Genomic DNA, 21890 nt, shown 5'->3' with positions numbered 1-21890 from the left:
GCCAGAGAAGAATGTGAAGAACAGGAAAAGCTGAAAGTCATCTTCTAGAGAAGTGGGATCATCTCATGCATATTGGAAGTCCTGTTCATTGACAGAGTAGGCTCTTTGGAAAGGGAATGAGAATAAGAACCATCATGAGTAAGAGGTAGAGAGACCATGAGCTAAGAAAAAGCTATGATCAATGACATCTACTTTCCTCACAAGTGTAAGATGATTTTCTAAGTGGACTCCGGATAGCACATGAAATTAGGTTTTCCTGACTGTCATTGTACTTTGAAAGCCTGCTTCAGTGTTAACTGATCATTTGGGATTTCTCTGAGAGAAGGTTTGTGGCCCAAAAACCAAGGAAGGCTATTTTAGTGAGTTATTAATATTCATCAGGTATTCAATAGCCTACTATATGGAAAGCTGTGATGACCATTTGTAATTTTTTTCTAATTTTTTTGTTCTTGTTTGCTTGTTTGTTTTTTGTGGCAAAGTGTCTTTATTAGTCCCAACTGTCCCAGGAACTCGCTCTATAGACCAAGCTAGCCATGAACTCCACAGAATTCTACCTGCTTCTGCCCCTTGAGTGCTGGGATTAAAAGTGTCCACCACTATTCCCCAGCTTTTAAAATGTTTTTAAGGTCATTACTTTCAAAGAGCTAAGCTCAGAAGGGAGTGTGTGTGTGTGTGTGTGTGTGTGTGTGTGTGTAGAGATTTTGTGCCAAGATGATGGTAGGGCAGTTGTATGAGCCCAGATTCGAGGCCAGCTTAGGTAACAGGGAGATTCCTTACTTTAATTAATTCATTTGTTTTCATTTATTTAATGTGTTTTTTTTTGTGACAGGGTTTCTCTGTGTAGTCCTGGCTGTCCTGGAACTCATTCTGTAGACCAGGCTGGCCTCAAACTCAGAAATCCACCTGCCTCTGCCTCCCAAGTGCTGGGACTAAAGGAGAGCACTACTATTGCCCGGCCGGAGAGAACTCTTATATTGTGGTATACTCCCTTTATTTTGAAGGACTTTTTGTTTCGTTTTCTTACATTGCTGAGGAGTAAATGTAGGGACTTGCACATGCTAGTAACAGAGCTACATCCTGGAAGATTTTACATATGACCTGGGCATGATTGCATACCTCTGGTCACAGCTCTTGAGAGACGGAGGCTAGCAGATTTATGTAGTTGTCAGGCGAACCACAGCTGTGTAGTAAGACCATATGTGAAAATCAAACCATAATTTTATATATGTCACTATTTAGGTTTATTTAGATATAGTATGTATCTACAGAAGTAATAAGATGTCTATTTTCTTCCAGTCTGGGGATTGAACCCAAAGTCTTGTGCATAGTGCACAAGAGATCTACATGCCTCTGAGATTAAAGATGTTTGTTACTATGCTTGGCTGAAAAACTTCATTTTTGATGCCTGTATTATCACTTATTTTTCCTTCCCACATTTTTTTTATAGATTAATTATAAAAGTATAAATTGCCTACTGCATATGAGGGGGAAAGTAATATTCTTTGTTTCAAAATGGGATAATTTCTGGTAGTTGAAAAACTTGGGGCAGAGGTAAATTGGAGTTTGAGTAACTCTATGGGGGAAAGGGGAGTTAAAAGAGCAGACCCTTTAGAGCAAGAGATTTGTTTGTTGGGGGAAGGAAGTAATTATGCATTTTGATATGTAAATTATCTTTTAAGATAGATTCACAATATGTAAACAGAGGAAAATCAGCATATGTATATCACTTTCTGAGTACCTTTCTTTTGAACCCTGCTTCCCAGTGTAGAATAAACTTCTTCCTGTTCTGTGTTCCCATAGTGTATGTAGAGTTGATCTCATAGTATTAGTTAATAGATCCCAGTTTCTCTTACTCATTAGATTGTGGATTTCTACCACATTTTTAAAAATAATTTTTTATTTAAATATACATTTTAATTAAAGATTTAATTCCAGAGGGGGTGGTGTAGTGGCACATGCATTCATAGCACTCATGGAGTCAGAGGCAGGGCGATTTCTCTGAGTTTGAGGCAGGCCTGGTCTATGAAGTGAGTTCCAGGACAGCCATAGCTATACTGAGGAATGTTACACAGAGAAACCCTGTCTTGGAGGGGTAAAAAAACTTAACAAAAACTGGTTTTTATTGATTTAAATTTTGCATGTGTATATGTATGTTATTTGTTTTGTATGTGTGTATTAGGTGCATTTTGTATGTGTGTATCAGGTCATGGCAGCTAGTGCCTTTACTGGCTACGCTATCTCACCAGCCCGAAATATAATTTTGTTGAATTTTAATACATATGTAGATAAAGACAAAAGTAAGTAAAATATTAATGCATTTTTATAAGATCATCAGTGTTCACTATAAGCCAGCATCACTGTGAAAGTAGGGGGAATTGGGGAAAGTTACCAGCATCCATTAACAGATTGCTCTTTTTTTATTTTTATTTTTTTAAGATTTATTTATTTGGCCTGGAGATGAGGTTAAGTAGTTAAGAATACAGGCAATTATTTTTAAAGAGGCCACAGGTTTTAATCCCTATCACTGACATGGCATAAGTCTGTAACTATTTCTAGGGGATCTGATGCCATCTTTTAGCTTCTGGGTACTCTTTGCATGTGGGTACATACTTGTGGGTGAACACTTGTGTACATAAAATAAAACTAAATGTGAGTTCAATTCTGTGAACCCATACTGAAAAGAGAACTGACTCCTGAAAGTTGTCCTCTGACCTCCACACACACGTGCTCACACATATACACAGACTAATGACTAAATTAAAACATTTTTAATTAAGAATATATAGTCTTACTATTCCTGATATGGGAGGAAAAACTTGTTCTTAACCATGTAGTATGATGTGCGCTGTGGATTTGTAAAATATAACATTATTTTGAAGTACTTAAGAAACTATGGTTTGGTACAGATAGCAGAAAACCTGAGTTTGATTCACAGCTCACAGCTGCCTATAACTCCAGCACTACCAGGGGATCCAACACCCTCTTCTGGTATACACACACACCCCTACACAGACACACACAAATACTCATCCACATACACACTAACAAGTTTTAAAGTGCTATATTTTGAACATCCTATGTTCCTAATACTTGATAGTTTAGGCATAGTTTTTAAAATTTTTCTTTTCTAGCCGAAGAAGATGAAGACAAAGAAGATGATTTCCGAGCTCCCCTTTACAAAACGGTGGAGATCAAGGGTATCCAGGTGCGAATGAAATGGTGTGCCACCTGCCGCTTTTACCGCCCTCCTAGATGCTCCCACTGCAGTGTCTGTGACAACTGTGTGGAGGTAAGAACACTGGGTGGGTGGGACTTGTTTATACTAAGTTGTCTTCCTCCTTACTGTGTGGTAGGTACTTGTTCAATTAAAATTTTTATTATTTTATTTACTTATATGGATGTTTTTGCCTACATGTATATCTGTGCACTGTGTGCATTTGGAGACTAGGAGTGGATTTCACAGACAGCTGTGAGCCTCCATGTGGGACATTGAGCCTGGGTCCTCTAGAAGAGCTTTCCAGCTCTATCTTGAAAAATAAATTTGAAAAAGTTTTGTTTTTTATTTTTGTGTGTACCTGGTGCCTGAGGGGGCCAGAAGGTGGCATTAGATCCCCTGGAACTAAAGGTACTGATAGTTGGTTCTGAGCCACCATGTGGATGCTGGGACTAGAACCCAGGTCTTAAAGAGCAGTAAGAGCTCTTAAGCACTTGGCCATCTTGCACCCACTAGAATAAAATTTTTTTTAAAACAAAGATTTATTTTTTTTTAAATTATATGTATTTGTGGGTATTTGCACATGAAGTGCCGGTGACAGAGGAAGCCGGGGTCTAGGAAGTTGTAAGCTGACTGATGTACAGGCTGTGAACCGATTTCAGATTCCTTTGTAAGAACACACACCTTGGGCTGGCGAGATGGCTCAACGGGTAAGAGCACTGACTGCTCTTCCGAAGGTCCTGAGTTCAAATCCCAGCAACCACATGGTGGCTCACAACCACCCACAATGAGATCTGATGCCCTCTTCTGGTGTGTCTGAAGACAGTTACAGTGTACTTACATATAATAAATAAATAAATAAATAAATCTTTAAAAAAAAAAAAAAAAAAGAACACACACCTTAATCACCAAGCAATCTCTGTAGCTCCTAGAGTAGATTCCTGAAGTGCAGTCCTGCTGAGCTGCCTAATGTGCATGGTCCAACTGAATCCAATGGTATTTGGAGTGAAGCAATAAGAGCCAGAGCATGAGCTCTGTTATTACACAAGGAAGCCTTAGCTCTAATAACAGCTTTCCTGACCCCAAGATTCAGTCTCAACCATCCATCCTGCGGTTATCTCTTGTACAAAAAGCATGACCTCGTGTTTAGTTCCATTTTTGTAGCTACCCTTCTATGTTGTTTTCTTTTTATTCCCATAAATCTTTAATGTTTTTTGTCTTTTTGATTGCATAGATTTTTTTTTTTTAAAGCAAAGACTTGATATGTAGTCCTGACTGGCCTAGAACACATTATGTAGACCAGGCTGGCCTCCAACTTTTGTGGCAATATTCCTGTGTCCCAAGTACTGGAGTTGTAGACTTGTAGCACCATGCAAACTTTAGATCAACTTGAGAATTTGGCTTTTGGCCAACCTCCAGAAGGTCTTTCAGTTAACATAGAGCAAAGAGAAACTGCCTTGAATTTTTTTAAATTTAAGTTTTAAAATTTTTTCAAATTTTTATAACTAAATGATCATAAATAACTAAAAGTAAAACTTAAGTTCTGTTGTTTAATTCCTCTTTTCAACAGAAGAGGTCTAATACTGCTGTTTTTGGTGGGGGTTGTTTTTTCTTTGTTTTCTTTTTTTAATGGATGTGAGATAGTGGGGGGCGAGGGGTGGACAGGTGGATGCACATGTATACCTGGTACAAGTGAGAAGTCCCAGGGATTGAACCCGGTTGTCAGGCTTGGTGGCAGATACCTTTACCTAGTGAGCCATCTGGCTCACCCTGGTGCTATGTTTTAAGGCTGCCTTTTATCCTGTATCTTTTGCTCCTAGGAATTTGACCATCACTGCCCTTGGGTAAACAACTGTATCGGTCGCAGGAACTACAGATACTTCTTCCTTTTCCTCCTTTCCCTGACAGCTCACATCATGGGTGTGTTTGGCTTTGGCCTCCTTTATGTCCTCTATCACATAGAGGAACTCTCAGGGGTCCGCACTGCTGTCACGTATCCTTGAATGCCTATGGCTTGTAGGATGGGGGGGTGGGGTTGGAAGGCAAGTTGAATCCTTGAGTCTGGAAAGGTAAAGGGCAAGTGGTCACGTAGAACTTGGGAAAGCAAGATAATATTGTTCTGTTTTCCTTGACTACTTGGAATCAGCATGGCAGTGATGTGTGTGGCTGGCTTATTTTTCATCCCTGTAGCTGGCCTCACAGGATTTCATGTGGTGCTGGTGGCTAGGGGACGCACAACTAATGAACAGGTAAGGAGAACTGGCAGGAGACTGAACAGGGCATGTCATGTCTTAAGTCCTTACTAGAGAAGAACATGACACTTTGACAAATAGAATGTCAGTGAATACTTAATGTGGTGATGTAGAGATATTAACTGTAGTAGGGAAAGTGAATGAAGTAGGCCTAAGTCCTCAATAAGTAGAATTAAAGCTGGAAATGGTGGTATAGATCTGTAATCTTACTTAGGAGGCTGAGGTAATAGGATTGATTTACTTGGACCCTGTCCCAAAAAAGTCAGAAAAATAACCTTAAGAAATGGTCTCGTTATAATTCTTTTAACAAATATTTAGTCTGCAAATTTATAGAAATTAATTGGGACAGACTTTAGGAAATACATAGTACTGCTTAAAGATTATTTTTGTGCACATAATAGTAGCTAACCTTAATTACTTAGTCTTATCTTGTAGTTAGCCTATCTGTGGATTCTTTAGGTTTAATCAAATGTAGATGGTATAGATGGGGAGGGAAAAATCACATCAGTACTGAATATATACATCCTTTTTCTTAGCATTGTTCTGTAAATAATACAATTCTTTATATAACATACTGTATTAGGTATAGTATAATGATGGAGAGATGAATTAGTGTACATAGGCTATTTGAGTTACTGTGCATGTTTATATAAGGGAATCCACCTGGGGATTATTTTAGTCAATATTCAGAAAGGTACTTAATCCCATGTTATACAGGAAGCTGATATTGGGGTTGGTTTCCATGAGGTAGACTTAGAATTTGAACTAAGAAGCCTCATTCTAGAATCTCTATTCTTTTTTTTTTTTTTTTTTTTTGGGGGGGGGGTTGTTTTTTTTCCGAGACAGGGTTTCTCTGTGTAGCCTTGGCTGTCCTGGAACTCACTCGGTAGACCAGATTGGCCTCGAACTCAGAAATCCGCCTGCCTCTGCCTCCCGAGTGTAGAATCTCTATTCTTAATCATCACCAGTATCAATTTTTTACCTGAAAGAGTGGCTGCACAATCATTTGCCTTTTGGCAATAAGTCTGACCTACCTGGGTTCTATTTCCTAGGTTACAGGTAAATTCCGGGGAGGTGTGAATCCCTTCACCAATGGCTGCTGTAACAATGTTAGCCGTGTCCTCTGCAGTTCTCCAGCACCCAGGTATACCCACAACCTTGGACTAGTATTCATTCTTGGTCAAACTTTTGTCACCTTTGGGCTTGTTCTGATTAAGGGAAATTTAAAGGAAAATGGCCTTTTAGGAAGGGTTTGCTCTTAGACTAGTCTGTGCTACAAGGAAGAGACTCGTTGATCTTTTGGTACTAACTTTTACACTACTCTGATAGGACTGGTTTTTGATGCTAAAGATTAAACTGAGGGTCTTGTTCTTTATCACTGAGCTATATACTTCAGCCCATGACTGCTTATTACATATGCACAATGCTTCCTAGATGGTATGCAAGTAGAAATTTTGAATGAAATAGTAAGTGAAGGAAGAACAACAATATCAATCAACTAGGACCCCCCCCCCCCCCAGTGCCCAGGGACTAAACCACCAACCAAAGAGTACACATGGAGGGACCCATAGCTCCAGCTGCATATGTAGCAGAGGATGGTCTTGTTGGACTTCAGTGGGAGGAGTGGCTCTTGGTCCTGTGAAGGGAAATTCAAGGGCAGGGAGGTGGGACTGCATGGATGGGTGGGGGAACACACACATAGAAGCAGGGGGAGGGGAGATGGAACGGGGGGGGGGTTTCCTGAGGGGAAACTGAGAAAGGGAATAACATTTGAAATGTAAATAAAGAGAATATCTAACAAAAAAAGCAAGTGAAAGCCATCTCACTCTTGCGACACAGGTATTTGGGGAGACCGAAGAAAGAGAAGACAATTGTAATCAGACCTCCTTTCCTTCGACCAGAAGTATCAGATGGGCAGGTAACTGTGAAGATCATGGATAATGGCATCCAGGGAGAACTGAGGAGGACTAAGGTGAGAAAATAGGAAAGTAAAGCTAGGTAAACCCAGGGCATATCACCCATGGCAGGCAGAGAGAAAAACTTGCATTGAATGTACATCTTTGTGTTAAAGTCACTTAAATACAGGTATTTTCTTCATTAGATTTCAAGTTCAATGATAATAGACACTGAGCCATTTTCTTCCATGTCTTCATAAGATGTAACATCTTTCAGATGATAGATACTCAACATTTGTCCTTTATTATCCCCAAACTGACTCTGTCCCAGTACTTACATTATGCCGACTTAGTATTACCTTAATACAGTTTCCCTGATTTTCTCTCTTCATTTATTAGTCTAAGGGAAGCCTAGAGATAACAGAGAGCCAGTCTGCAGATGCGGAACCTCCACCTCCTCCTAAGCCGGACCTGAGCCGATACACAGGGCTTCGAACACACCTCAGCCTGGCTACTAATGAGGGTAAGGGCTGCCTTGACTTGTGAGATCCTAGAGATAGAAGTCAAGAATGAGGTACCATGTCAGCTGAGGAGAAAATGAGCAACAGCTGGGAGGTAATTATTGAATTATGGCTGGGAACACCCAGCAGTTTTCTTTGAATAGCTAGAAAAGGAGGGAGGCCAATTAGCATTAGACAGTGATTTGGACTTTATAGAGAATTACTTTTTACAGTCTTTTTTTTTTTTTTTTTTATTTATTATATCTAAGTACACTGTAGCTGTCTTCAGATGCACCAGAAGAGGGCATCAGATCTCAATACAGGTGGTTGTGAGCCACCATGTGGTTGCTGGGATTTGAACTCAGGACCTTCAGAAGAGCAGTCAGTGCTCTTAATCACTGAGCCATCTCTCCAGCCCACTTTTTACAGTCTTATGTTGTATATGTGAATGGTGTGTGTGTGTGTTATGCTGGTGGGGGTGGTGATCAAAGGACAACCTTCAGGAATTGGTTCTTTCCTTCCACTATGGATTCTGGGAATTGAACTCAGATCTTTAGGCTTTTATGGCAAGTTGCTTTTATTTTTTGAGAGTGTGCCTGAGTCAGAGAATTTCTTAATATGTTTGATGCATTTGGCCACCACCAATTCTGAAACTAGGTTAGATCTTTGCTCTTAAAAAATAAGAAATAGGGGGCTGGCGAGATGGCTCAGCGGGTAAGAGCACTGACTGCTCTTAAGTTCAAATCCCAGCAACCACATGGTGGCTCACAACCACCTGTAATGAGCTCTGATGCCCTCTTCTGGTGCATCTGAAGTCAGTTACAGTGTACCTATGTATAATAATAAATAAATCTTTAAAAAAAATAAATAAAAAATAAAAAAATAAAAAATAAGCTGGGCAGTGGTGGCGCAGGCCTTTAATCCCAGCACTCGGGAGGCAGAGGCAGGCAGATTTCTGAGTTCCAGGACAGCCTGGTTTACAGAGTGAGTTCCAGGACAGCCAGGGATATACAGAGAAACCCTGTCTTTAAAAAACCAAAAATAAATAAAAATAAAAAATAAAAATAAATCACTCCCCAGCCTGGTCTACAAAGTTTTAGGACAGACGGGACCACTCAGAGAAACGCTGTCTGGAAAAACAAAACGAAACTAAACAAACAAGTATGTAGACCAGATTGTCATTGAACTCAGAGGGATTTGCTTGCCCCTGCCTCCTGAGTGCTGGAATTAAAGGTATCCTACCACGACTGGCCTGATCACTGCTTTTTAACTTTTATCATATGTATATGGGCTTGCATTTGTATGTCTGCTCAGCCTTTGTTCTCCTTCAGCCTTCTAAGTAACTGGGACTAGAGGCCCAGCCGAGTCTTTAGACTACAGCAATCTTGTTCCCTAGACTTTGCTTTTATTAGGTATATTTGATTCTACCTTGTCCTTTCCCTATACTTTCAGAAACCCCATAAAGGTTAAAAGAATTAACTTTACTAAAAGTAGTTCTCTCTGGGTTTTCCCCTGTAGATAGCAGTCTCTTGGGCAAGGACAGTCCCCCTACACCTACCATGTACAAGTATCGACCAGGTTACAGCAGCAGTAGCACATCAGCCGCCATGCCTCATTCCTCCAGCGCCAAGGTACTGTGTTTCTAGAAGTGGGGTCATAACCTAAGTTAGTTCTGGAGGAAAGGAGGAGGGGACATAAAAGCCAAGGGGATCTACTGATTATTGGCACTAATGGAGTTGAATTTTTCTTGTGTTTTTCATCAAAAAAAGGAGCAATGATGCATACTAATTAGTGTCAGATCTGATTGAGAAATGACTTCTGCCAAGTTACTTAGTTTCTGTAATCCTCATTTTTTGCATCTTAAAATGAGGTATTTGTTCCAAGTCACAGCTTTTCCTTAAGGGCAAACTATATGATGTCCAAGTTTGAAGTATATTACTGGCATGTAATTCTGTTCTTCAGTGGGTCTTTGAGTTCTGGTGTCTGGCAGCTATCAAAAGGATTGCTAAGACTGTCTGTTTTTCCACAGTTGAGTCGTGGAGACAGCTTAAAGGAGCCAACTTCAATCGCAGATAGCAGCCGCCATCCCAGCTACCGCTCAGAACCCAGCTTGGAGCCAGAGAGCTTCCGGTCTCCCACTTTTGGCAAAAGCTTTCATTTTGATCCATTGTCCAGTGGTTCACGATCCTCCAGCCTCAAGTCAGCTCAGGGCACGGGCTTTGAGCTGGGCCAGTTGCAGTCCATTCGTTCAGAGGGCACCACCTCCACCTCCTATAAGAGTCTGGCCAATCAGACACGCAATGGAAGTCTATCTTATGACAGCCTACTCACTCCTTCAGACAGCCCTGATTTTGAGTCAGTACAGGCAGGGCCTGAGCCAGACCCACCTTTAGGCTACACCTCTCCCTTCTTGTCAGCCCGGCTGGCCCAGCAACGGGAAGCCGAGAGGCACCCACGTTTGCTGCCAACTGGCCCACCACACCGAGAACCCTCACCAGTCCGTTATGACAATCTGTCTCGCCACATTGTGGCCTCCCTCCAGGAACGAGAGAAGCTGCTACGACAGTCACCTCCACTTGCAGGCCGTGAGGAAGAACCAGGATTGGGAGACTCAGGCATTCAGTCAACACCAGGCTCAGGCCATGCCCCCCGTACTAGTTCCTCCTCAGATGATTCCAAGAGATCACCCTTGAGCAAGACGCCACTGGGACGCCCAGCTGTCCCCCGTTTTGGCAAACCAGATGGGCTAAGAAGCCGGGGACTAGGGTCCCCTGAACCAGGCACAACTGCCCCCTACCTGGGCCGATCAATGTCCTATAGCAGCCAAAAAGCCCCATCTGGTGTTTCTGAGACAGAGGAAGTAGCATTGCAGCCATTACTGACACCCAAGTAAGTATTTTTATTATCCTCCATTCAGTTTAATTAGCGAAGGCATCAGGCCTTTGGCTGCATGTGATTCTAGTATAGGTAGGTAGACTTGGATTCTGAGAGCTCTTTTCACATTTGATTGCCTTTATGAACAATTCCTCCTTAAGACATTGAAGACTGATATTACCTTAATACTGCCTTCCTGAAAGTTTTATTTGCTAGAAATTAAGTATATGAGAGCTGCGGTTAGGAATGAATTGGGGAGAAAGAAAAATCAGTCTTATATTAAGCATATCAATAAAGTAAAAGGGACTGGATTGTTTGGGTTAAGAAAGTAAGTGAAAAGCCTGGTGTGGTGGCGCACGCCTTTAATCCCAGCACTCAGGAGGCAGAGGCAGGCGGATTTCTGAGTTTGAGGCCAGCCTGGTCTACAAAGTGAGTTCCAGGACAGCCAAGGCTATACAGAGAAACCCTGTCTCGAAAAACAAAACAAAACAAAAAAAAGGAAAATAAGTGATAAAGCTCACCCACCCCGGTTTTAGACCCTTTGTGTGTGTGTTTTGCATGTTTTGTGCATCTTTCCCTGATGTCTGTTTCTTCTTTTTCCCCCAGAGATGAAGTACAGCTCAAGACCACCTACAGCAAATCCAATGGGCAGCCCAAGAGTATAGGCTCAGCTTCCCCTGGCCCAGGCCAGCCACCTCTCAGTAGCCCCACAAGGGGAGGAGTCAAGAAGGTGTCAGGGGTGGGTGGCACCACTTACGAGATTTCTGTGTGAATCTTGGTGCCTCCCTTCCCCCACACCTCTGCACCTACACCAAAGGGCCTCAGGTGGCCACCTTCCTTCCTTCAAGGGGCTCCCCTTCTTTGCATGGACATTTTTTAAACCACCGACTCCAAGAGGATGAGGTTTGTTTTACAAAATGCCATGAGGTTAAGGAGAGTTGGGACCCTGAGACTGGGGTGGCACCTCCCCCTCCTTTGATCTTTTAAGACCTTCCCTTCCTTGATCCCTGGACCAGACTCAGTGGACATTTGTGCAATTGCTCGCCCTGGAGGGAACCAGATCATTTTTAAACCAGAAATAATTTTTTTTATTATTGTTACGGATTCTATTTTTTTCCTCTTCTCCGTTACCAGGTGTGTGTGTACATATATATATATATATATTATAAATATCAAAGAAATTATATATCTATCCTGGGATGGGAAAACAAGGGAGGGATATATAGATATATATAGATATATATATATATATATATATATAAAAGGAAGGGGATTTTATTCTTCCCTTTCCTTAGACCAGCAGGAAAAGAGAGACATTAAAGTCTTCCTTTTCTCAATGGTTCCCTCTCTTTTGTCCCAGTTACCAACTAAGGAAGTAGCACCCTCTGCTGGTGCTAAGTGATTAGGAAAGAAACCTGGGTACATCAGGGGTTCTCAGATAAAAGAACTTGGAGAGTTTTTTAGGCTCCTTCACATCTAGTTTCCCCAGGAAAGGGGTCACAGTTCCATGACGGTGGTGGGAGATCAGGAAGAGAGCTTGGCCTAATTTAAGAAATACCAGGCAACCCTGCCCTCCATTCTTGGGAGACAGGGACTATGTGTGGTGGGCTTCAGTGAGCCCCTTCAATGCTTCCCTATAAATTTCAGAAAAATCTTAAAATCCAAGGCCAGGAGAGAAGAATCCAAAAAGCAATATTTTTCATCATATGCCAAAAATGGGATAGAGAGAAGGAGTGGCAGGCCTAGGCCCCTCCGATTGTCCCTTGGGGTTTACCCCTTAGCCCATCTCAATATGGTGCTGGGTAGAGGGGGTAGCTGGGTTCTAACCTTTAAACAGGGAAGACTCCAGCCTCTATACAGAGACCCTTTAATTTTTTTATTCTGATTAGCCATTTTAAACCAACAAGGAATAAAATAAATCCTGATCTAACCAGTTCCCCCTGACTTGTGTTTTGTCTGGTTAAGACAGGGTGAATGGTCTTACGGGAGTCAAAAGAGAAACCTCATTCTCTGGTTCTGTTTTTATTCTGGCTATCAAATTAAATGCCCTGCTGGGTGAGAAAAACCTAGCTTTTCATAACAAAAACATCCTGTCTGTTGAATCTCTTGCTATTCCTTAGTTTCCTCTTTTGAAAGTAAAAACAGCTAAGCATGGTGGGGTATGCCTTTGATCCCAGAACTTAGTGGGTAGAGGCAGATGGGTCTCTCAAGCTTGGGGCCAGCCTAGTGTTCATAGCCAGCCAAGGTTGCATAGTGTGATGTGTCAAAACAAAACAAAAAAACCCACAAAAAAACAAAAACAAAATCCAAACTCAAAACTTTTTCAAAACAACCAAATCCAGCATTAAACTTCTTGCCAGAGGTTTATTTAAAAAGTATGTAGGGGAAAAAAAGTCAGGAGAGGGAAAGGAAAAGATAAAACTTGCCTAGTATACACAAGTCTTAAGGGTCAGGCCCCAGAAAAAGGTGGGAGCATAATGAGACAAATACTAATTGGTTTCTCTGCTAAAATATACTGGTGATTGTGGCTCACCAGTTCCCTGTGGTACATAAACACAGATATAAAACTTATTTGAGCCAACTTTCCAGGTGAAAGGTGAAGATCATCCATGTACTCTGCTCTGAGGATAATCAGCAAAGTATTTTGTGTCTATGGTAGGAAAATAGTATCAAACCATGGCCTCTATTCTCATTTTGATTTTCCAGCCTGCCAAGGAAATGTGATGGCAAGATCCAAAATCTCTTGCATCTTAGTGCCTTGTCCTAAACTTTGATTCAAATGGAATGGCACTTGCCTCTTAAAAGGAGCCATACTGGTCAGTTTGTTAAACACGCTTTAAAACAATATAAAACACTGAAGTCCTGGAATCAAATTGCACAAAAGAGGGGAAAAAAAAAAAAAACAGCTTCTTATAAAAAGGATATCCATGAAAATGCCAATTGGACTAAACCATAAAAAAGCATGGCCCTTCCCTAAAGTATATTAGTCACATGCACCGCAGGGGCTGGCCCCCCTCCAGCTGTTGGATGCCCCCACAACAGGGTCCAAGTGCCTGGAAGACAAGTTTTTATCAGCAGGTTCAGTGTCACAGGAAAGCCATCCTTGGCCAAATCCAGTAGTCCTATTAGCGGAGGCTGCTACTGCTGCTGGCTTGAGAGCTGCCCATACCTGGGTGGTCTGGACTATGTCGGTTCTGGAGAAAACAAAGAAAAGGGTAAGAACATTCAAAAACTAAAAGATGGACCTAACTGGATGTGGTGGTGCATGCCTTTAATTCTAGCACTCTGGAGATAGAAACGAGTAGATCTCTGCTGTAGAAACTGGCCTGGTCTACACAGTGAGTTCCAGGCCAGCCAAGACTATATCTTGAAACCTTGTCACAAAACAACAAAAAATCTAAATAAATAATACAAGATGAGCCTGCTAGCATAAACTTAGTATCCCATTTACCTGGGAAATAGAGGCAGAAGGACTACAAAGTCCAAGACCTGCCTAGAACAACCCAGTGAAACACTATCTCAAGAAGGGGCTGGAGAGATGGCTCTGGTTATAGGCATATACTGTCTTGTAGAAAACCTGAGTTCAGTTCCCAGCACAATCATAGCTGTGTCTCCAGCTCCAGGGCTTAAGCCCTCTTCTGGCCTCAGGACACTGCACTCACGTAGGAAGCACATGTATTCATAGCTACAAAAAAAAAAAAAAAAAAAAGGTGACATAGGGAAAACTTGAGTTCCAACCACAACAGCCCCTACCTTTTTCTTCTTCTTTTCTTTCTTCTTCCTTTTTCGTTCAGGATCCTCCTCTTTCTTCTTTTTCTTCTTCTTGTGATCTGAATCAGATGGTGTTTCTGTAGGAAACATTAAGAGTCTATATCTATAACCTGTTGAGCTTAAGATCTACTGCTATAGGGCTGGAGAGATGGCTCAGTGGTTAAGAGCACTGATTGCTATTCCAGAGGTCCTGAGTTCAAATCCCAGCAACCACATGGTGGCTCACAACCATCTGTAATGGAATCCAATGCCCTCTTCTAGTGTGTCTGAAGAGAGCTACAGTGTACTTGCCCAAGAAATGTCACTACATGAATTTCTTGGGGAAAATGGTGGTTCAGAGTAACTAAGCATAACTGGAAAGGCCAGGCCATACCTGAGCCGGTGTCTCCCGACAGAATAAGAGGTGCTCCTTACCTGGGGGAACAGGATCTTGGGTACGGCTCTGTTTGTGCTTATGCTTATTCTTCTTCTTGGGTGGCTGAATATGCATCAGACGACACTGCTCTGGCAACTGAGGGAACAAAGGAAAGTCCAGGTGAGAAGAGAGAGAGAGTCCTCTCCCCCATCATCTGTTCTCAGTAAATTATGAAAGAACAGACTTGGACCGAAAAGAAAACTACCTCATGCCTTTCAGGCCATTTGCTTTCTTACTCCCCAAAAGAGACTCACCGGGCCAGTGTGGAGGCGGAAACCAGACAGCATGGTCCCTGTGATTGGATTAAAAGAGCCACCAAGAATAGGAGGCTTCTCAATGAGGGAGCGGAGGCTGCTGTTGTCATGGGAGCCAGGGAGATCAATCATCCCTGGCAGGTCAGGCAGGAAGTTACTTAGCTTCTCCTTCACTTTCTTCCCACAGAACTTATTATAGGCCTGCTCCAGGTTGTAGTGTGTGATTAAATTGGTGCTGCCCGTCAGCTCTGTGCTGCCTAGAAAACAGTAATAATGAGATTATATCAAGAGCAGATAACTTTGTTAGTAACTCAGAAGGAAATTGAAAGAGAAAACAATCTATTTAGATTTACTTACTATGTATGTTTATTTTGTCTGCATGTTACATATGTGTACCATGTGTGTCTGGTGCCTGCAGAGGTCAGAAGAGAGGGGACCCCCTAGAACTGGAGTTAAGGAAGGTTGTGAGCTGCCCTAGGAACTGATCTGGCTCTTTTGCATATCCTGTTGAGTTGTCTCTCCAGCCCCAGGAAGGACTATATTTTAATGTAAATGAGGAATCTACTTAAGGAGAATTATTGTCTTAGTCACTGTCCTATTGCTATGAAGAGACATGGCTACAGCAACTCTTATAATTATGAGAAGGCTTGTTTACCGTGTCAGAGACTTAGTTCATTGTCATGTTGAGTAGTATGGTGAGAGCATAGTGCTAGCTAGGGAAGGAGTTGAGAACTATCCTCAGCCCAGAAAGAGAGTACCCAGACATGGACTTTTGAAACCCCAAAGCCCATCCCCAATGACCATACCTCCTAATCCTTCCAATCTTTTTAAAGGAATTCCACTCCCTGGTGACATTTAAATATATGAGTCTCTGGGAGCCATTCTTATTCAAACCACAATTATATATATATTTTTAAATAAACCAAACAAAGCTAGGTATGGTGGCACACACGTCTTTAATCCGAGCATTCACTTGGGAGGCAGAGGCAGGCAGATCTCTAAGTTCAAGGCCAACCTAGTCTACAAAGCTAGTTCCAGGACAGCTAAGACTATTAACACAGAGACCCTGTCTCAAAAAAAATCATACAGGGCTGGAGAAATGGCTCAGCAGTTAAGAGCATTAACTGCTCTTCCGAAGGTCCTGAGATCAAATCCCAGCAACCACATGGTGGCTCACAACCATCTGTAATGAGATCTGATAACCTCTCTTCTGGGGTGTCTGAAGACAGCTACAGTGTACTTACATATAATAAATCTTTAAAAAAATCATACAATTAAACAAACATACACATATGCGCGTGCACACACACAAAACCAAACAAACAAAAGCAAAGTTTGTACATTGAGCATCCATAGGTCAAAAATCTGAAATGTGAAACTTAGTGAATTCTAGCACTCATAAAGTATCATATTTTGGAGCATTCCAGACTTCATGTTTTTAGATTTAGGATGCACAACTGAATATCTATGCAAATATTCTGAAATCTGAAAAACTGTAAAACTGGAAACATTTTAGATAAGTGTATTAGATTATAGACACTAACCCTGTAATAACATGATAGCCAGGTATGATGGTGCACACCTAGAGGTGTAATGCCAGGACTTAGAAGGATGACGTAAGGCAGCTGCACTCAAGGCTAGTTTGGGCTACCTAATGAAAGTCTGTCTCAAACATCCCACCTCAGTAACATATAATAAACACAAAATACTATGCCATGGGCTAGATGGATGAAAAGGTGATGGAACATAGCAGGGCAGAGACAGAAACTGGAAAAAGAAAAAGCTAACTAGAATAACTTACTTGACATTGTATCAAATACTGTTCTGCTTTTCATAAAATGTCTCAGACACATCTCTGTGGACCAATATAGCAACCTTACAGTTCAGTTTTAAATAGAAAATATTCAATGGCTGACTTTTTTTCAAAAGAATATAAATATGCTAATAATGTGAACAAAATAAAAGAGTAGAAATATCTAATATACAACCTCACTGATAATTATGACAGGTAAAGTGGCCTGTTTATGATATTTACTTGGGAAAGTTTAGGTTCTGAACTGTGAAGGCAGAGACAGTGTCTTATTCACATGACTGGTTAGTGCCCAGGTTATACATTAAAATGTTTGACATAAACAAGCACTTTTCTTCTGGTCTAGGTCTTACTCTCCATGTTTCTTTCTCTTCACTGTGAAATAACTCGGAAGAATGACGTGCAACAGTGTTGGTTCCTAGGTCTCACTATGCCTCTCCTAGCTGGGCACACCTTCTGTTTCATCTCATTTGTCCTGTTCCTTCCAGATGGTTACATTACGGCTCAGTTGAGAAGGCACTTGTTGCTTTTCATAATTGTTTTCTTCTGTGTAACAGCCCTGCCTGTCCCGGAACTTGCTCTGTTGACTAGGCTGGTCTCAAATACAGAGATCTGTCTACCTCCACCACCCAAGAGCTGGGTCTAAAGGTGTGAGCCAGCATAGCCAGTGCTTTTCCTAACTTGTAAAAAAGGAGTTCAAGCATATCAAAGTGGCATATGCTAGTAATCACAGCACTCAGGAGACAGAGGCAGGAAACAAGGAGCTCACGTCCATCCTTGGCTGTAGGAGTTTGAGGCCATCCTGGGTGACACGAAAGTGCCTCAGAAAAGAAAGAAAAAGGAATTAAGTAAATATGAGGAGATGACTCAGGTTGCAGTCCCAATACCCACAGGGCAGCTCGCAGACATGTGTATATAAATCCAGATAGAGGGATCTGATGTCTTGTCTGACCTCCCTGGTTACCAGGTGTATACACACACACACACAGTTAATCCAATTAGAGGGAATATACACACATGTAGGAAAACATTCATAAGTGCTAAAAAATAAATAGGGATTTAACTTCTATTTGAACTGTTGGTTCCCTGAAAATGATTTATAAATTTCTTTAAGAAGCCATGATTCTAAAAACAAATTTGAGTTCCCAATTCTATGTCAATTCTATGCAGATTCATTTTATTTTTCCCTTTTCTTGAAGTTCTAAGTATTGTTCACATCATTATGGCTGCTCTATTCCAATTCTTAGAACTCACATTATGTAGTTTTAGAAAGCAATACTTCTTGTTTAAAACAAAAAACAATGCCACAGTGCTTAGGTTCTTATGTAGCTTGAGTGTGATTCTAAGCATGATGGGGGGGGTGGGGCCAAATAGATCTCTACTTAAATTCCCATCATACTTGAGTCTAATAAAAAAAATGATTCATTTAAAAATTTTTTTGATAGAGTCTCTCTCTAAAGTCTTGGATGACTTGGAACTCACTATGTAGACCAAAGTTAGCCTTGAATTCAGAGATCAACCTGCCTCTGACTCTTGATTCATCCTAAAAGATTTATTTTTATCTTATTTGTATGTGTGTATATGTATGTGTTATGTGGATGTATGCCACATATTAGAGTGCCTTGAGTGCCTGTGGAGGCCAGCAGAGGGTATTGGGATCCCTGGAGCTGGAGTTGCATACAGATAATTGTGAAGTTCCCACGTGAGTTATGGGAACCAAACTTGGTCCTTTGGACAACATCAAATGTCCTTAACGTCATAACCTTAGAGCCATCTCTCCAGTTCCCATAGCCCTTTTTAGGGCAAGGTCTTATGTAGCCAACGATGACCTTGGACTCCTGATCTTCCTGCCTATACCTGCAAAGGGCTGGGATTATATACGTATACCACCAAGCCTGGTTTGTCAAGTATGGAGACTGAATAGAGAGAGGTCTTTACACATGCTAAGCATTTACTTTACCAGCTAAGCTACATCCCTAAACCTAACCATATTACCACTTAACTTTGGAGTCTGATCAACTACTAATCTTCCATGCAAAAGTTCCAATGCATTCAGATGGGTCTAATTATCTTCTGGGTAGAAAAAAACAGCAACAAAACTGTAACACAGCCAGGCAGTGGTGGCACCTTTAATTCCAGCACTTGGGAGGCAGAGGCAGGCAGATTTCTGAGTTTGAGGCTAGCCTGGACTACAGAGTGAGTTCCAGGACAGCCAGGGCCACACAGAGAAACCCTGTCTCAAAAATCCACAAACAACAAACAAAGAAAAAAACTTTAACACTATTTCCTTTGAGAAAATGACTTTCTAATTTTGTTCACCTATATAAATTCTTCAGGGTTCAGTTCAAATGACATCTTATTCTTGCTGTCATTTTGGCTAACACATTTTGAAAAACATCAGGTAGTTTTTAACATTGCTTCCAATGTTGAAGTGCAACTATAAATAAATAAATAAGACTGACACCCACAAAATATAAGCACAATCCTTTTTTTTTTTTTAAAGATTTATTTATTTATTATATGTAAGTACACTGAAGCTGTCCTCAGACACTCCAGAAGAGTGCGTCAGATCTTGTTACAGATGGTTGTGAGCCACCATGTGGTTGCTGGGATTTGAACTCCAGACCTTTGGAAGAGCAGTCGGGTGCTCTTACCCACTGAGCCATCTCACCAGCCCTATAAGCACAATCCTTAAACCATGTATTTTGGATCTCAAAAAATAAGCTACCCTAAAGACCAGGTTTATTAATCTCCACTTCTCATAATCCCACCATACCCAGCATTTGCCTTGGATATTCAGTACTTATCAAATGATTTATAAATAAATGGTATAATTAGAATAGGTAATGTAAAAGATAAACTGCTGGAAGAAGCCAGGCATGGTGGTACATACTTGGAGGCAGAGGCAAGTGGATCTCTGTGAGTTCAAAGCCAGCCTAGTCTACAACAAATTTGAGACAAGCCAGGCCTACAGAGTGAGACCTTGTCTCAAAAACCCAGTAAGATGGGCTGGAGAGATGGCTTAGTGGTTAAGTGCACCAACTGTTGTTCTTCCAGAGGTCCTAAGTTCAATTCCCAAAAACCACATGGTGGCTCACAACCATCTATAATGGGATCTGATGCCCTCTTCTGGTATGTCCATAGAGAGCAATGGTGTAATCATATACATAAAATAAATCTAAAAAAAAAAAAAAGAACAAAACTAAAATAACACAGTCATTTCTTTATGCTTCAGTTCTCAATTATAAAATACAGACAATGGCCATCTATCTAAAAGGACTATAGTTAAGTATTACATATTGTTACACACTGCACTGATGTGAACTTCAAACTATTTTGCTAATAGATTATTGGGATAACTTAAGTTTTTATTTCTTTTTGAAGCAGGATCTCCAGAACGCCTCTTAATTTTTAGCTCTTCAAATTTTTTCTTTCCATGCCTTCCTACTTTCAGACTACTGTACCCTCTGTACAGGACACTCACAATTCCTCTCTCTGTGTTATATTTAGTTCTTTATTTCTGTAGGCTTTACCTTTAACATGTATCCTGTATTCATTTGCTTCTTGACCGCTAAACCCTGGTCCAAACCATCCCTTTTCTGAACACTGACTGGTAACCTCTGATTATCCCATTTTCATTTCTCATGTTTCTGCTGGATATCTGAAAATCACTAAATTAGATCATTTCGCACCCATATTGAAATGACTTCAATTTGAACTTTACCTACCTTGCCTTATAAAGGCTTTTACCTATTTCCCATCACTACTGGCTGGATTTGTTCGCTTTCCTGAGTCCAATGTGTCTTCTGCCCCTCAGATATTCCAAGCCCCGCCCCCAAGGTCTCCTGATTTAATTTCTTGTACCTAGTATCTCCTCTCTATCCATACATGGATGGCTTTGTTTATTCTTCAATGCTACCTACTCAGAGATGATTCTGTGAACGCGATGCCCTTTGCGCGGCAGGCAAGAGTTCTACCACTGAGCCACGCCCCCCCCAATTTCCCCGAATAATTTTATGAACGTAAGAATTGATTCAATTCTAATCCTTTCTTTGAACAGGTTAATCTCCGAGTCCCTAACAAGGAAGGCAACTTGCTACAAACCAACAAGTTTGTGACTGACTTTAAACTAAAATCTTAAGCGTCTCCAGAAATGTTAAATCGGGTCTCCCGAGTTCTAAACAACGGCTCACGTTTTTATAGAGTCACAAACGGTAGTAAGAGAACCCGGATCACAGAACTCGCTGAAGGTTGTCCCAGATATTCATACCCAACTCAAACCCACCCCAGAAAATCAAGTTATCCCTTAGGGTTGTGACTCGCCAAAGGGCTTCTGACACTGTTGCCCACCGGCCCCGCGTAGCCCTGTTATCTCACACCTAGCGGGACAGGCTAGCCACACCGTCACCTGAACTACTATCTGATTGGTTACTTTTGGCCCTCTACTCACCTGGCAATTCCCGCATCAGGTAGAAGGGGCCGCTTCCAGCCGTCGACTTATCCGCTCCTGCGGGGGCCGAGGTCGCCGTCGAGGGCTGGGCTGTGCCTGGACCACCTCCCGGAGGAGGAGGGGGTGGCGGGGGTGGCTTTCCAGGCCCGAAGCCTAGGGCGCTTGGTGGCGGTGGGGGGTCAGTCTGAGCTCCAAACAGCGCCGTGAAGTTCTCCATAGCACTCTGCGCTCCTGGTTACCAGGGATCGGGCGTTAATTACTTTCATTGGATAGTACTTTCACAGGGTACCACCCTCTTCGTCTAAGAGCTTCCCATCATTGGGCAAATTAAGCCCCGCCCAGCATCTTCCGGCAACTTACTTCCGTCGCCTGAGAGACTGTTCAGGTAGTGTTTCGCAGATTAATAGCCAATAAAATGACTCAGGTAGAAAAGCGACAACCATGAGGACCAATAG

General features: G+C 41.6%; 2 protein-coding genes across 4 annotated transcripts in view; one reads left to right on the top strand and one right to left on the bottom strand.

Annotated features, from left to right (window-relative positions):
• Positions 1–12837, top strand: part of Zdhhc5 (zinc finger DHHC-type containing 5) — a 28199-nt gene extending 15362 nt beyond the window's left edge. For 2 of the 3 annotated variants that reach the window (XM_029535767.1, XM_029535768.1), the window contains exons 4-12: positions 3132–3289; positions 5035–5207; positions 5361–5463; positions 6519–6610; positions 7306–7438; positions 7761–7884; positions 9380–9492; positions 9891–10750; positions 11342–11835. In XM_029535767.1, coding sequence (XP_029391627.1) covers positions 3132–3289; positions 5035–5207; positions 5361–5463; positions 6519–6610; positions 7306–7438; positions 7761–7884; positions 9380–9492; positions 9891–10750; positions 11342–11507 — 1922 coding nt within the window. In that variant the 3' untranslated portion in view covers positions 11508–11835. Of the gene's footprint in view, positions 1–3131; positions 3290–5034; positions 5208–5360; positions 5464–6518; positions 6611–7305; positions 7439–7760; positions 7885–9379; positions 9493–9890; positions 10751–11341 lie in introns of all 3 variants that reach the window. The other variant, XM_021193959.2, reaches the window with a different exon arrangement.
• Positions 12591–21695, bottom strand: Med19 (mediator complex subunit 19). The gene is made up of 5 exons (XM_021193964.1): positions 21436–21695; positions 15176–15432; positions 14921–15017; positions 14489–14583; positions 12591–13929 (listed from the first exon to the last, which is right to left on the bottom strand). Exons 1-5 carry the CDS (start codon positions 21650–21652, stop codon positions 13861–13863), a joined length of 735 nt encoding a protein of 244 aa, XP_021049623.1. The 5' UTR covers positions 21653–21695; the 3' UTR covers positions 12591–13860.
• Positions 21696–21890: the final 195 nt, after the last annotated feature.

Source organism: Mus pahari, chromosome 3, assembly GCF_900095145.1.
Source record: "Mus pahari chromosome 3, PAHARI_EIJ_v1.1, whole genome shotgun sequence".
Lineage (NCBI taxonomy): Eukaryota > Metazoa > Chordata > Mammalia > Rodentia > Muridae > Mus > Mus pahari.
This window is presented reverse-complemented; position numbering and strand designations above follow the sequence as displayed.